Source organism: Hoplias malabaricus, chromosome 17, assembly GCF_029633855.1.
Source record: "Hoplias malabaricus isolate fHopMal1 chromosome 17, fHopMal1.hap1, whole genome shotgun sequence".
Lineage (NCBI taxonomy): Eukaryota > Metazoa > Chordata > Actinopteri > Characiformes > Erythrinidae > Hoplias > Hoplias malabaricus.
This window is the reverse complement of record NC_089816.1, coordinates 23985703-23998468: the sequence shown is the minus strand read 5'-3', so window position 1 is coordinate 23998468 and position 12766 is coordinate 23985703. Positions and strand designations below refer to the sequence as shown.

At 39.9% G+C, this 12766-nt stretch overlaps 3 protein-coding genes across 3 annotated transcripts; 2 read left to right on the top strand and 1 right to left on the bottom strand.

The window, feature by feature from the left end:
- The first annotated feature begins 252 nt into the window (after window positions 1-252).
- Window positions 253-5401, top strand: grhpra (glyoxylate reductase/hydroxypyruvate reductase a). Its single transcript, XM_066648968.1, has 9 exons — window positions 253-494; window positions 1209-1339; window positions 2701-2773; window positions 2914-3030; window positions 3129-3217; window positions 3354-3455; window positions 3948-4083; window positions 4198-4328; window positions 4480-5401. The coding sequence occupies exons 1-9, from the start codon at window positions 412-414 to the stop codon at window positions 4599-4601; spliced, it is 984 nt and encodes a 327-aa protein (XP_066505065.1). The 5' UTR covers window positions 253-411; the 3' UTR covers window positions 4602-5401.
- Window positions 5402-5453: 52 nt separating this feature from the next.
- tomm5 (translocase of outer mitochondrial membrane 5 homolog (yeast)) lies at window positions 5454-6770 on the bottom strand. Its single transcript, XM_066648970.1, has 2 exons — window positions 6529-6770; window positions 5454-5862 (listed from the first exon to the last, which is right to left on the bottom strand). The coding sequence occupies exons 1-2, from the start codon at window positions 6647-6649 to the stop codon at window positions 5828-5830; spliced, it is 156 nt and encodes a 51-aa protein (XP_066505067.1). The 5' UTR covers window positions 6650-6770; the 3' UTR covers window positions 5454-5827.
- si:dkey-109l4.3 (uncharacterized protein LOC559137 homolog) lies at window positions 6721-12093 on the top strand. Its single transcript, XM_066648969.1, has 5 exons — window positions 6721-7311; window positions 7407-7634; window positions 8230-8421; window positions 9879-9961; window positions 10306-12093. Exons 2-5 carry the CDS (start codon window positions 7460-7462, stop codon window positions 10342-10344), a joined length of 489 nt encoding a protein of 162 aa, XP_066505066.1. The 5' UTR covers window positions 6721-7311; window positions 7407-7459; the 3' UTR covers window positions 10345-12093.
- Window positions 12094-12766: the final 673 nt, after the last annotated feature.

Genomic DNA, 12766 nt, shown 5'->3' with positions numbered 1-12766 from the left:
GATATAACTTTAAGGTTGTTGGAGCAGCTGATGACTGATTGATGCAAACAAATATCCTCTGAAATATTCAAACATCTAATGTCAGAAATGCTTGAAGAAAAGAGACAGTTACTGCAGCATTTATAAATATATATATATATATAACTCTGAAGGAGTGACTACAAATTTTTCAACTTGCAGTGTAACTTTAACTGCTTAGAGCCACATGATATTACTTTAGCCGCCTGACCATACGCTGCGCATGCGCAGTGAGAGACTTATGCTTTCACCACGCTGCTACAAAGTAGTTAGAGCCAAGTAGCTCAGCGCTGTGAGGCTTTAGAGGGATTTTAAATCCTTTTGTTGCATTACACATAATAACATCAATATTCTAAGGTATCTTCAGTTTATTTGGGAGCTCTGCATTTCGCCATGAGCGCCCAATCTCCACTGAAAGTGTTCGTGACGAGACGTATTCCTCCAGAAGGAATGGAGCTCCTACAGAAAGCTGCAATGTACGCAGGTTTATCTAAAACAGAAGAGATAGCCTACACGGAGGTCCGACGTGAAACAGAAAATACTTTAAAACCGGAGCAGCTAAGCAAGGTTCACTTATAAGTTAATACTCCTGCTCTTCTTGACTGGCAAAGTTAGGGTCAAGTTTATTTCCTCTATGACCTTTGCTAAGGTTCATCTTGAACTACAGGCAGGTAACGTTAGAAATCGTTTATAAACCGTCAAACTCCTCTAGTATTACCCATTAGCCGTGTTTATCACCGTTATTGTCAGCTGTATTCCCTCTGAATAGCCATTAAAGCCCTTTCCCGCCAGGTAGAGGAGAATTTAATTTATTTTTTTGGGGGGACTATACCAAGTTATTGAGTCTAATGTTCCTTTGTGCACTTAACCCTATCTTAGTGCAGGAGGTCATACCCACATAGTTCCCTACGTGTTAGATTGGGAGTTGTGCAGCTTATGAATATAAATATAAACATTTATTTCAGTGCAAACATAATGTACCACAGAGGGAATGTGGGCAAATCATTTGAAGTTCTTTAGTACAATTAATTAACTTAATTTCTATTAAATATTTATTTGTATCCTGAAAAAATAAACTGTTCTGTATCTAAATGCATTTTTTTTCTCATGTTATACACAGCTTTTAGGCTATTGACATGTAATATGTATCCAGGTCTTATTTAACCTGTCAAGTTTCCTGTTGTGTCCAGATGTACTGTGTCTGTGTGGGACTCCGATGAGCCTGTTCCTCAAGCTGAGCTCCTCAAGGGGGTAGAAGGAGCTCATGGTCTTCTCTGCCTGCTGTCTGACCGTATTGATGCTGAGGTGCTGGATGCAGCTGGTATGGTTCTGCTTTTAGAGCTTGAACTACATGCATGAGCCATCAAAAACAACTTGTGGTTTAGTTGGATTTATACTATGGCTGGCATTAAATCCATATTCACTGTCCTTGAAAACTAATTCCAGTTTTTCAGAATGCAGCTCTCCAATGTCCATTCATGAACACTGACAGTAGAATGAGTTGTACTGAAGAGCTCTGTGACTTTCCTCACTTGAGCTTCCTAGATAAACCATCCTAGGTTTTATCTAATCTATAACAAGAGCTCAGAATGTGGCCACAAATTCTCACAGTAGTAGAAACATTAAGATTTGAAGAACATTGAGTGCAGCTTGCAGCCCAAACTACTGAGAATATCGACTGCTCTTGGGAGAGTCGTAGCTCCTCTGACTTCACCCAGGTTGCCCACACTACTCACTGTTATATTACAGTGTGTAAGCTCTGCTCTGCACAGACTGGTGATATAGCATCATTATATTAAATGTGCCAATGTTCTTAGAAGCAATAGCTTGCCTGTTTATATCATGCATGTATGCAGTCACCAAGACTGGTTCATTGTTTGCATAACATACTTTGTGAAATGAAACTGATTTTTATTCTGATCTGAAGTTCATGCCTAATTAAATACTTGCTTCTGCCTCTGGCTCAGTAGGCCCACTGAGAAGCCTGTGTAAGATTGAATCTCCAAGGAGGATCTGAGCATGAGTGAATGATGCTCACTGCTGGGTGAGATAACAGTGAACATGCTGATCTGACCTTCAAGAGGAACAGGAAGTTAGGCTGTGACATGCTAAATTTTGCTTCCTCATTTATGCCCAGTTTTTGCTGGTGCCCACATGCAGCAGTTGCAAGGCTGGTACCGTGGCTAAGTACAGGAAGCTGCTAACAAGGTGTGACTGGATATGTGTGTAAGAAATGGGCTGTCAATCTAAGGCCCATTAACACTTCAAGTCAAAGTGATCCAAATGTGTATATCATATCGAAAGTACTAACTTTAGAAAGGTTCCCGTCACTTTAGCCACATTAGTTGTTTCCAAAGACTGTTGCCAAGTGTGGTGTATAATGCTCCCAGCACCGGACTGTACAGCAGCAGGGCTGCATTCATTGCAATGAAGAAGCACCATTTAAGTACCTTTGGGATCAGTCTGAGTGGCTGATATCCACATTCATTACCTGAACTCAATATAAATTATTCTTTTGGCATCCTGTCCAGAAAAAAAAAAAAGATGCAAGGTCACTTAAAATGGAGGGAAATCCAGAAGAAAGATTTTTTAAAACTTTAAACAGATTGTGTTCTAGGACTCTGCACCCTCAGAGCAGTAAGATTTGCATGAAATTTGTGTATGTGAATTTTTGTTATTTAGGTCCGAATCTGAAAGTGATCAGCACTCTGTCCGTGGGATTTGATCACCTTGCCATTGATGAGATAAAGAAACGGTGAGTATGAAAAATACTCATATGCAATACTCATATGCAAAATCCCATAATGTGTACTGTTTATTATTCACCCGTGTATATGCTGCACACATTATGCCTCCTGTATAACATTTAAAAGTAATGCAATCATTCTTTCTCAGAGAAATAAGGGTTGGCTACACTCCAGATGTGCTGACTGATGCTACAGCTGAGTTGACAGTAGCTCTTCTGTTGGCTACAGCTCGACGAATCCCTGAGGGCATACAGGAGGTCAAAAAGTCAGTCTATTATTGCCTTAATCTGTTGTTCATATGAGCAAATTTCCAATTTCATCCCCAAATTCCTTCTAATTTCATTATTCTGGATATTCACCCAGTGGTGGCTGGAGCACATGGAAGCCCCTGTGGCTCTGTGGTTATGGCCTTTCTGGCAGCACAGTTGGAGTCATTGGTCTGGGACGTATAGGTACATGCACACACACAAATACATAATACAGGGGTATCACACCCAGGTCCTTGAGTGGTTAAACACTAACTTTAAGAACTATAAGAAGTACTTGCTTGGAGTAGTTGACCAGTGACAGTTATGTATTTGTTTACAGGGCTTGCCATTGCACAGAGGCTGAAACCATTTGGAGTGAAGAGGCTGCTTTACTCAGGACGGCAACCAAAACCACAGGCCCAAGAAGTGAATGGAGAATATGGTGAGAGGGAGAACACAGATATATATATTTTTTTTTTAACATTTTGATTCGTCATGTTACAGATTAAAATGTTCAGGGCAGTGGCTGCTGTGGGACTGCCACAGAGAAGGACTTTAATGTATGTGCGATTGAGACAGAAAGAGATGTTGACGGTACAGAAATGAATAGAAAAAGAGGAAATGAACACAGACTAAAAGTAGCAGTGTAAAGTCTGGCTTCGACACTTTGTGTGTTATTTCTCTCTTTTTCTCTCTCTCTTTCTCCATTCCTCCATTTTTTCTTTTTTCTACTGTTGCTCTTTTTATTCCTTTCTCTTTACTATGAACATATCTGATGTATGTGGTATTTTCCACATGCTTGACCTATCAAAGTAATGAATGTGTATAGTTTGGAGCTCCTTATACATTGCTCCACATTAAACCAATCAAACCAAATAAAATGATATGCATGAAGAGTCACTGTGCCATTTAGAATATTTCTTTTTCTGAACAGTGCCATTGGACACACTCTTGTGTGAAAGTGACTTTGTCGTCGTGTCATGTGCTTTGACCCCCGAGACTCAGGGACTGTGTAATAAAGCCTTTTTCAACAAGATGAAGAATACAGCAGTCTTCATCAATACTAGCAGGTGTGTGAAATGCTCATTGTACTTCACAGCGCACACTGGAAACAGTTCAGCTTTAGTGACCAAGTTAAAATTTTTACTAAAACTAGGTTCAAATTTGCACTGACATTCCTATAGAGGAGCTGTTGTGAATCAGGAGGACCTGTTTGAAGCCCTTTCTGCCGGTCAGATTGCTGCAGCTGGGCTAGATGTGACAACACCAGAGCCGCTGCCCACCGACCATCCGCTGTTGACCCTCAAAAACTGTGGTGAGCGATGTGTGACAGGTTGTTTATAAGCAAATTACAAATTTGCATTGACTGATAAAATACATTGAAGCATGCAAAAACCTTCACGTAGGAAAATTCTGCTCATGATAGTGTTTAACTCTTTTTATATATATTTTTTATTGTTTTGCAGTGGTTCTTCCCCATATTGGCAGTGCAACATACTCCACACGAGGCATAATGGCTCAGCTCACCGCTAACAACCTGCTGGCCGGATTGAGCGGTGATACGATGCCCAGTGAGCTAAAGCTGTAGCGCCCCCTAGTGGGACATAATATAAACACCAGCACTCCACGGCCTTCATGTGTATAACAGTTGGTGGTAATGTAGAGCGGAGAAGCTCTAGGTGCACTCCACTATTCACTACTTGATAAATGTCTTAATAAAATCATCTCAGATGATGCTGCACATTAAATTTGATTGGACTGGAGTATGTCTGGGTTGATGTTTATCTAAGGCTTGTTACCACTTAGTAGCCTTTTAGTAAATGATCTCAATTAATTATGGCATAATCCATAATTGCTAGTATTTTCAAATTGTGGCTTAGTAATTGTAGCATCAAGTTTATATGGCATACGTTTCTCATAATTTAAATACTATGGCATTAAATGTTTGGGATCATTTTTGAGATACTATAATCAAATGCTATAAGAGAGAGTTAGGAGTATATTCTAATATGAAAAGTCATATTTTTTTATGGCTTTGGGTGGGAGCTTCCTGTGATTATTATTATTTTTTGGTCCCTCCAAATGTTAATTTTGTTAAGATTAGTGTGAATTATCCCATCATTTTACTGTCAGAACTTAAGTTAGATTTATGAGAGCTGTACATTGTTGAGGTGTTTTCCCTAAGATTATTTACAAAAAGAATATTTATCTGGTAATATCCCACTGATTCACTACGGTTTTCACTGAGTAAAAATGTATGTTTAAGGTGCTAAAGGAATTCTTTAGACATTTCAGACATGTGTCCATTGTTTGCCAATTGTTTCACACATTTCCTTTGAAACTGCTTTCATAAAGAGTTAGACAATTGTTGATACTTATTTCAGCTGAAAATGGGGGGATTGTAACAATTTATATTATTAGAAATGTTGTCAGGTAATAAATTAATAATAAATTGCAATGTAGTACAAGAACTCCAACTCTCAGGATTTTGTGTGGCATCAAACTTGATCTTATAAGAAACCAAAGATGTGTGATGATGGAAGCTTAGTTCACCAAGGGTTTATTGCTTAGTCCATGTCCAGTGATCAACACAGAATGGTCCATGACATCCCTGCAGACGGATGACTTTACACACACAAAGGACAACACCAGTGCAAAACTCAGACTCAAAATAAAGTACATTCATCTTCATCCAGGAAAGTAAAAAAGCAACACAGCTGACATTTGACTGATAATTTTCATGGATATGAACTGAATGTTTCAGGATGCGCTCGTGTTCAGATGAAAGTCCAACATGGTGCTCAGTGTTCTCTCTCATATGCTGTCCAACTTCTTCAAAACATAGGGTGCTGAAACAACAAATTAATTTCATGTTACCAGCTAGCATAAATAAGCATTTAGTAAATCCTGTTCAGCTGAGCTTTAGAAGAGACAAAGATAACTTACAAATGACAAAACACACTATCCAATGATTTTTCACAATTATATAAAAACGTTAGATAAATAATCTCAATGATAATTCATTATTATAATGATTTCTCATTTTTATAACCTACTGTATCCTAACGACATTGTTTTTCAATAGCGACCAATAACGGTAGCTCTATAGTCAGACCGTCCAATCAGAAGATTTTATGCTACTTCACCACGCTCCATTCTCACTCAAGCGAACCAATCGGAGTAGGGGAGGGCGGGACTAGTTTGCGAACGAAAAGCTTCTCCAAGTTCTATATAAACTCTAGAAAAACAACATCCCGGACCTTTGTGAAATTCCGCCCGGACATTTTTTTAAGTCTAAAAAAGAGGACATGTCCGGGTAAAAGAGGATGTCTGGTCACCTTAGACAGTTAGCCATAGGTGAAGCCGTTATGAAAGGTTAAATCATCTGAGGTACTAAGTCCGACCTAGATGCTAATTATGAAGAATATACGTGATGTCAAGTCATTATGATGAGACAGCCAATCATAAATATGGAAAACATGATTGTTATTATGATGTACGAGAGAGATACTCACTGACTCTGAGCACCGCCACGTAAATTAGAAAGTTTCTAAGGGAGGAGATCACATCCTCCCGCATCTTCCTCCTCATCTCCTCAGGGTCCATCTTCGGCCCCAACCCTTCGATTTTAAACATTTTGGCGCTGGATAAAGCAAGGGAAGGTCAGCGAAGCTCCAAAGCCTCTCCAACAGGACACCATTAACCAGGGAGAGGAGCACGTGGGCTCGGCCGGACCCTGAGCACTCACACACGGCTACAGGGCTCAGATAAAAACGGGATTTTATATTGGACGCATTAATGTAATTATTCTGCGTCACGCACAGTAGTATTGGAAGTGAAATGAGCCCATGTTGTTGCAATGTTAACATGTTTTATCCGTTATTAACATAACATTTTACACATTTTAATCAGGCGTAATCACAGGGCTACACATAGTAGGGAATGTCGGCTGAAGTCCAAATAACGTCTTACGCCCTATAGAGTGTACTTCGTAGGTCAAGAGCTAAGGCGTCTATGCCCAAATATTTCACTTCAATGTTATACAGGCATGAGTCAGCTCATAGTAAGGTGAAAGGCCTTACTCGCCACAAATGCGGTTATGGACTAGAAGCAGTTATATCTATATTGTTTCCTAAAAGTGTGCACTTCGTAGGGAGGAGGGAGCCATTTGGGAAGCAGCCTGCTGTTGCGCCTGCCTCAGAAGCACTTCATTTTTGGAAAGATTTTACATTTTATTTATTACAAACGTTAAAAACCCTGTAGGACAGAAAGCAGCAGAAGATAAAGAAGTTGTCAACGTGAGTGAATGTATTATTATTATTATTATTATTACTACTACTACGAGCTCTTTTAACCTGCACTTCATCACAGACGTTTGCTTTTTTTCCCGCAGTTGACTTCTTTCGCAATCTACAGTGAGCTATTACAAACCGCTAATCTCAGTGGATGGACCAGTCCTGCAGTGTCCGGTCTCAGGAGGAGAGATGGGGATCTGCGGTGTTTATGCCTAGCAAACGAAAACGAAGTGAACTGAACAACATGAGCATGAATGGAGCCACAGAAGATGGACAAAATGGAGCTGGAGCTTTATTCTCCTTCCAAACACCAGCCAGAAAACATAGTAGGTGCAACACATGCCTCTGTGGGTGCTGATAGAGTTGCAACGTAAAAATAGTTGGTGTATTCAATAAATTGTCAGGTACATTTGGAGCATATTAAATAGCTGCATGCTACTTTCAAACCTAAACTTACCCTGCTTGATTTGTAAATTTTAATTGTGAGAAATACACCCGCATGGGTCATAAAACACAAGACTACATTTCTATGAAAATCCAGCCTTCCTTATTTATAGTTGATACTTCCCTTAACATTTCAGTTAGGTCAGATTTTCTGCTTCTTTGTGTAGTAATTTAATCTAATTCCCAGCCTACGTTTACTAGGGTGCCATTTTATATAGGCAGCCCAACTAGAAGCTGGGCCACTTGAACCCAGCTAACCCATGTCCAACTCATGTAGGCACCAATAGGGTGGGCTAACTGGATTTACTCCCTCCATCACCCTCACGGCAGGTTTGTTTGGAAGAGTTCGAACTGACAGAGGAAGGAAAGTTCAGAGGCTTTTTACATCCATTGCACTTGCAAAATTACACATAAACACATTCTCTAAACGCTGTCCTCTAACATCTTGAATTTGTATATACGTATATATTTTTGTAGGTGGCTTTGTGAGAATTGATGGCCAGAAAGGGGTGTATTACTCTGAGAACTGGAAGCCTAATGGAAGCACGCTCTATTTGCCTGTCAGTGGCAGTGTTCTGGCCAATATGGACAAATATGACCAGATCAGCTTTGAGCAGGGTTGCTTCGGCTTAGGAGATGAGACGGGGAGATTCCAGCAGAAAGCTCAAGGTACAGAGTGTTCTGTCAAAACATGTACTCACTTTTTCAATTCACTTAAACTTCAACTTTAGGGGCACTTACTGATATTGAAGTGGTTTAGTGCACAGATTAACTTACTCTGACCTACAGAGGTTGGACAATGAAACTAAAACACCTGGTTATAGACCATAATAATTTATTAGTATGGTCTAGGGCCTCCTTTTGCGGCCAATACAGCATCAGTTCGTCTTGGGAATGACATATACAAGTCCTGCACAGTGGTCAGAAGGATTTTAAGCCATTCTTCTTGCAGGACAGTGGCCAGGTCACTACGTGATGCTGGTGGAGGAAAACGTTTCCTGACTCGCTCCTCCAAAACACCCCAAAGTGGCAACAGTCTGGGTGGTATGCTTCTTTGGGGCTTCTCCACACCGTAACTCTCCCGGATGTGGGGAAAACAGTAAAGGTGGACTCATCAGAGAACAATACATGTTTCACATTGTTCACAGCCCAAGATTGGCACTCCTTGCATCATTGAAATCGACGTTTGGCATTGGCGTGAGTGACCAAAGGTTTGACTATAGCAGCCCGGCCGTGTATAAAGACCCTGTGGAGCTCCCGACGGACAGTTCTGGTGGAAACAGGAGAGTTGAGGTGCACATTTAATTCTGCCGTGATTTGGGCAGCCGTGGTTTTGTGTTTTTGGATACAATCCGGGTCAGCACCCGAATGTCCCTTTCAGACAGCTTCCTCTTGCGTCCACAGTTAATTCTGTTGGACGTGTTTCGTCCTTCTTGGTGGTATCCTGACATTACCCTGGATACCGTGGCTCTTGATACATCACAAAGACTTGATGTCTTGGTCACAGATGCGCCAGCAAGACGTGCACCAACAATGCGTCCTCTTTAGAACTCTGGTATGTCACCCATAATGTTGTGTGCATTTCGATATTTTGAGCAAAACTGTGCTCTTACCCTCTGCTAATTAACCCTTCACACTCTGCTCTTACTGGTGCAATATGCAATTAATGAAGATTGGCCACCAGGCTGCTCCAATTTAGCCATGAAACCTCCCACACTAAAATGACAGGTGTTTCAGTTTCATTGTACAACCCCTGTATATATATATCATTTTTTTTATTGTCTAACCCCTGTACATAAAACTTTCAATGTTCAACTAAATATTCTATGTACCTTATTTAGTCAATCGGTGCTGTACCGAATTCAGCCTCTTGGGGCAAAGTAGAGCATTTTTCACCTGTAGATACACACCTGTTCACATTTGTGTAAGTACCTTAGGTGTCATGTTAAAAGTGAGGACATGTGGGTTTTCAGGCAACTTGTATTCATTGACACGTTTTAGTTAGAGTTTAAAGTTCAGGAAACATGGCATAAAATAAAATAACACATTCTTTTTAAAGAATCTGGTTCATACCATAGTTTAGGTTTAGGTCTAATTCAGTATATGACGCTGCCTCTTTGAAACAGGTCAAACTATCCACTGCTGGAGGTACAGCAAAATGGACAGGAAACTTGTCATCACACTTTCATACTTCTTCACAAACTTTCAAGTAAGTGTCATGTTAAACGTGTGGGTGTGGTGTGCACCTGATAATTTTAGGTGACTTGTTGTCTGGATTGGTTCCTGATAAGAATTTAACCACATGCGTTTGCATTTGCCAGTCAAATATCTCTCCAAAGTCAGACTGAAATCTGATAGTGATAAATGAGTTGTTTGATTTTTACCCACAGTGTTTCATATACCATTTAATTAAAATATGGTGATGTTTTTCGGTGCTGAATCTTTTTTATTATTCCAACTTATTCACAAACCACAAAAGCATAAATTATTGTGATATTTCCAACACTGTCCACTTTTAGTTAAAATGCACTATTTTTTTCTTTGTTTCTAAAGGTATTCCAGGAGGTCTTGGACTTTTTTGATTGTCTTTAAGAAAGAAGGGATTTAAACCACAATAACTGCACCAATGCACCATTACACAAGCATTATTACAGCTTAACCTTCCAGCTTCATAGAGTGCCATTTATAACATTTGTCTAAAGGCACATTTGCAGTTGTTAGTGCTGGCATATAAACACAGTGCATATTTTTATGCTTTAAATTGTGAGTTGCTTATTTGTAAAAGCTGTAGTTCACCCAAAATGTGATTTATTTAAGCGTTCAAAACTAAAGAAATTGTTCTTTAATAGGACTGTGTGTCAAAGTTATTATCAAAGTTGCTTTAATACCAAGACGTCCTTGCTTTGATTTCAGTAGCTTACTAGCCAGTCTCATCAGAGTCTGTAAAAATCTAGACTGCTGATTGGCTGTCTGAACTACATTCCTTATTTATGTGCTCCTTGATTAATTTGTCATCTGTTATGGTCAGTTTCTCAGTGTTAAATGAAAGCATTGAATTGAATTGAATGGAATGACACTTAAGAATCTTTAACTCAATCTTAGCCTGTATTCACTCAGATAGCTATTGACATACTCATGCTTAGCAGGCTTAAAGTTCTCCACAAGGGGGCATCATAAGCAAGTCAAATAGCTTTTGATTTGTCTGCAGGAGTGCTGTTTTGCATCAGTGTCCTTGTTCATTAAGTATCTTCAGCTTTGTTTTACGCTAACGTAACACGCATACTGTGAGATTTGTCACAGCTCCCTGCAGCTGTTCAAAAAAACACTTTCTGTGGTTCCTTTGTTTCTCCAGTTTCCCAGGTTTATAATGCGTCACAGCCTGATCCCACATTGCTACATCTGTTTGTAAATCCATGCTGGCTGTGTCCAATCACACTCTCTGCCAGGACAGATTTGTAGATGCCCCTCCATATCCTCCCTGCTGTTTGCTTGGCAGCTGCGGAGCTTTTGCCAATGCTTACCAGTCACAGCTTTGGGGACTCGTGGGTTTGTTCAGTGCTGTGTTTGCTCCAGTGCACCTGTTTGGACTCGTCAGGTGACTGTAAACACCTTCTTGAGTTCAGTCAGGTGTGTTTGACCATTTACGCAAACAATAAAGGCACAGAATGCCCCAGGGTTTATGAACTGTACCTAGTGCTGTTAAGTAGCATAGGGGTAAAATATAGATAGATGTATAGATACAACACCATTGGTCATCTGACAGAAGCTCTGTATGTCCAGATGTTTGTAGACGCCTCTTATGAGGCACACAATTGGGCACAGCTTGTATGAGCCCACCAGCATTGGGCTGTGAAACAGTGGAACTATGTTTTTTTCCCCCCTTTTGTCAGCAGTGAGTTCCTCCTTGAATCTAAATCATATCGGTCCAGTGGAGAGCAGATGCGAGGGGAAATTTAAAGGAAAGTAGCGGTTAATGGTACGCCATATTATCCCTTTGTTTTTATTGCCTATTTGTCCAATTGCACTCATTTCTTTCCTATATCTTGATAGAGGCTCACTGTCCAGAGGAATCTGACACAGCTTCTTATTTCTTTTTGTAGTTGTAAGCATTTGTGAAAGGGAATAGTTTTAAATGTCCCGTCCTTCACCTGGTTTGGTTTTGTCGACCAAATCTGTTACTGATACGGACCACGATGAAAACTCCTGAAAAGTCTAGTATTTGAGATATTAACTGTTTACACACCTGTGAGCTTTGTACAATTATGTGCCTGTGCTCTTTTCTGATGTACTGTACTCTTTTAGTCTCTTAATGTAACTTTTGGAGGTTTTCTTGTTGTTTTGTTAAGCTTTTAATAAAAAAATGTTTAATATGAATTGGGTGTGAATTTGATGGTTGCAAATTCACCAGAAGAGACACTTATTATTTGTTTTTTGTCAACACTGTGGTCTACTATCTTTGTCTATTCCAAATGACTAGTGGGAAATGGCTTTTGGCCCTTTTGCCAAATAGTTGGTAATATTAAGAACTGCAACTATCAGATTTTCCGTTCCACCTAAAATGGTGAATTTACAGGTGCCAGAATGTTCCTGTTGCTCCTTTTCAAAGTAGAATTGCCAAGAAGAAGCTATATTTGTGGAAATACAGAGGGCTTCATTTGAATGATTATAAGATAAAATAAGAACAACAGTCGCACTGTGAAATTCAGTGAACATCAACATAACTTCCACCTCAGCGTCAGACCCCTGGTGACAACACGAGGGTTTGCTGCTTGGCCTTGAAGCCTTCAATTAGAACCTATCAGGAATGTTTAAGCTGATATCTGGGATTGTGATTAATTTGAGTCAACACTAGAAAACTGTGAAAGCAATATTCTACATAATCACTGATATCTTAATGTCCCTCAAATGGCTCAGGGGCCCTAAATGTTTATGCTGCTGATAGAATGAAATGACTGTGGCTGGTGCACATCCTCCCTTCAGTCTAAAATCAACAGAGCAGGTATGAATGTCACTT

Coding starts and splice junctions, on each gene's coding strand:
- grhpra (XM_066648968.1), top strand. CDS start 412: ATGAGCGCCCAATCTCCACTGAAAGTGTTCGTGACGAGACGTATTCCT. Junction 495..1,208: donor CTCCTACAGAAAGCTGCAAT/GTACGCAGGTTT, acceptor TGTTGTGTCCAG/ATGTACTGTGTCTGTGTGGG. Junction 2,774..2,913: donor ATTGATGAGATAAAGAAACG/GTGAGTATGAAA, acceptor ATTCTTTCTCAG/AGAAATAAGGGTTGGCTACA.
- tomm5 (XM_066648970.1), bottom strand. CDS start 6,649: ATGTTTAAAATCGAAGGGTTGGGGCCGAAGATGGACCCTGAGGAGATG. Junction 5,863..6,528: donor CGTGGCGGTGCTCAGAGTCA/GTGAGTATCTCT, acceptor TTGTTGTTTCAG/CACCCTATGTTTTGAAGAAG.
- si:dkey-109l4.3 (XM_066648969.1), top strand. CDS start 7,460: ATGGACCAGTCCTGCAGTGTCCGGTCTCAGGAGGAGAGATGGGGATCT. Junction 7,635..8,229: donor AACACCAGCCAGAAAACATA/GTAGGTGCAACA, acceptor ATATTTTTGTAG/GTGGCTTTGTGAGAATTGAT. Junction 9,962..10,305: donor ACTTCTTCACAAACTTTCAA/GTAAGTGTCATG, acceptor TTGTTTCTAAAG/GTATTCCAGGAGGTCTTGGA.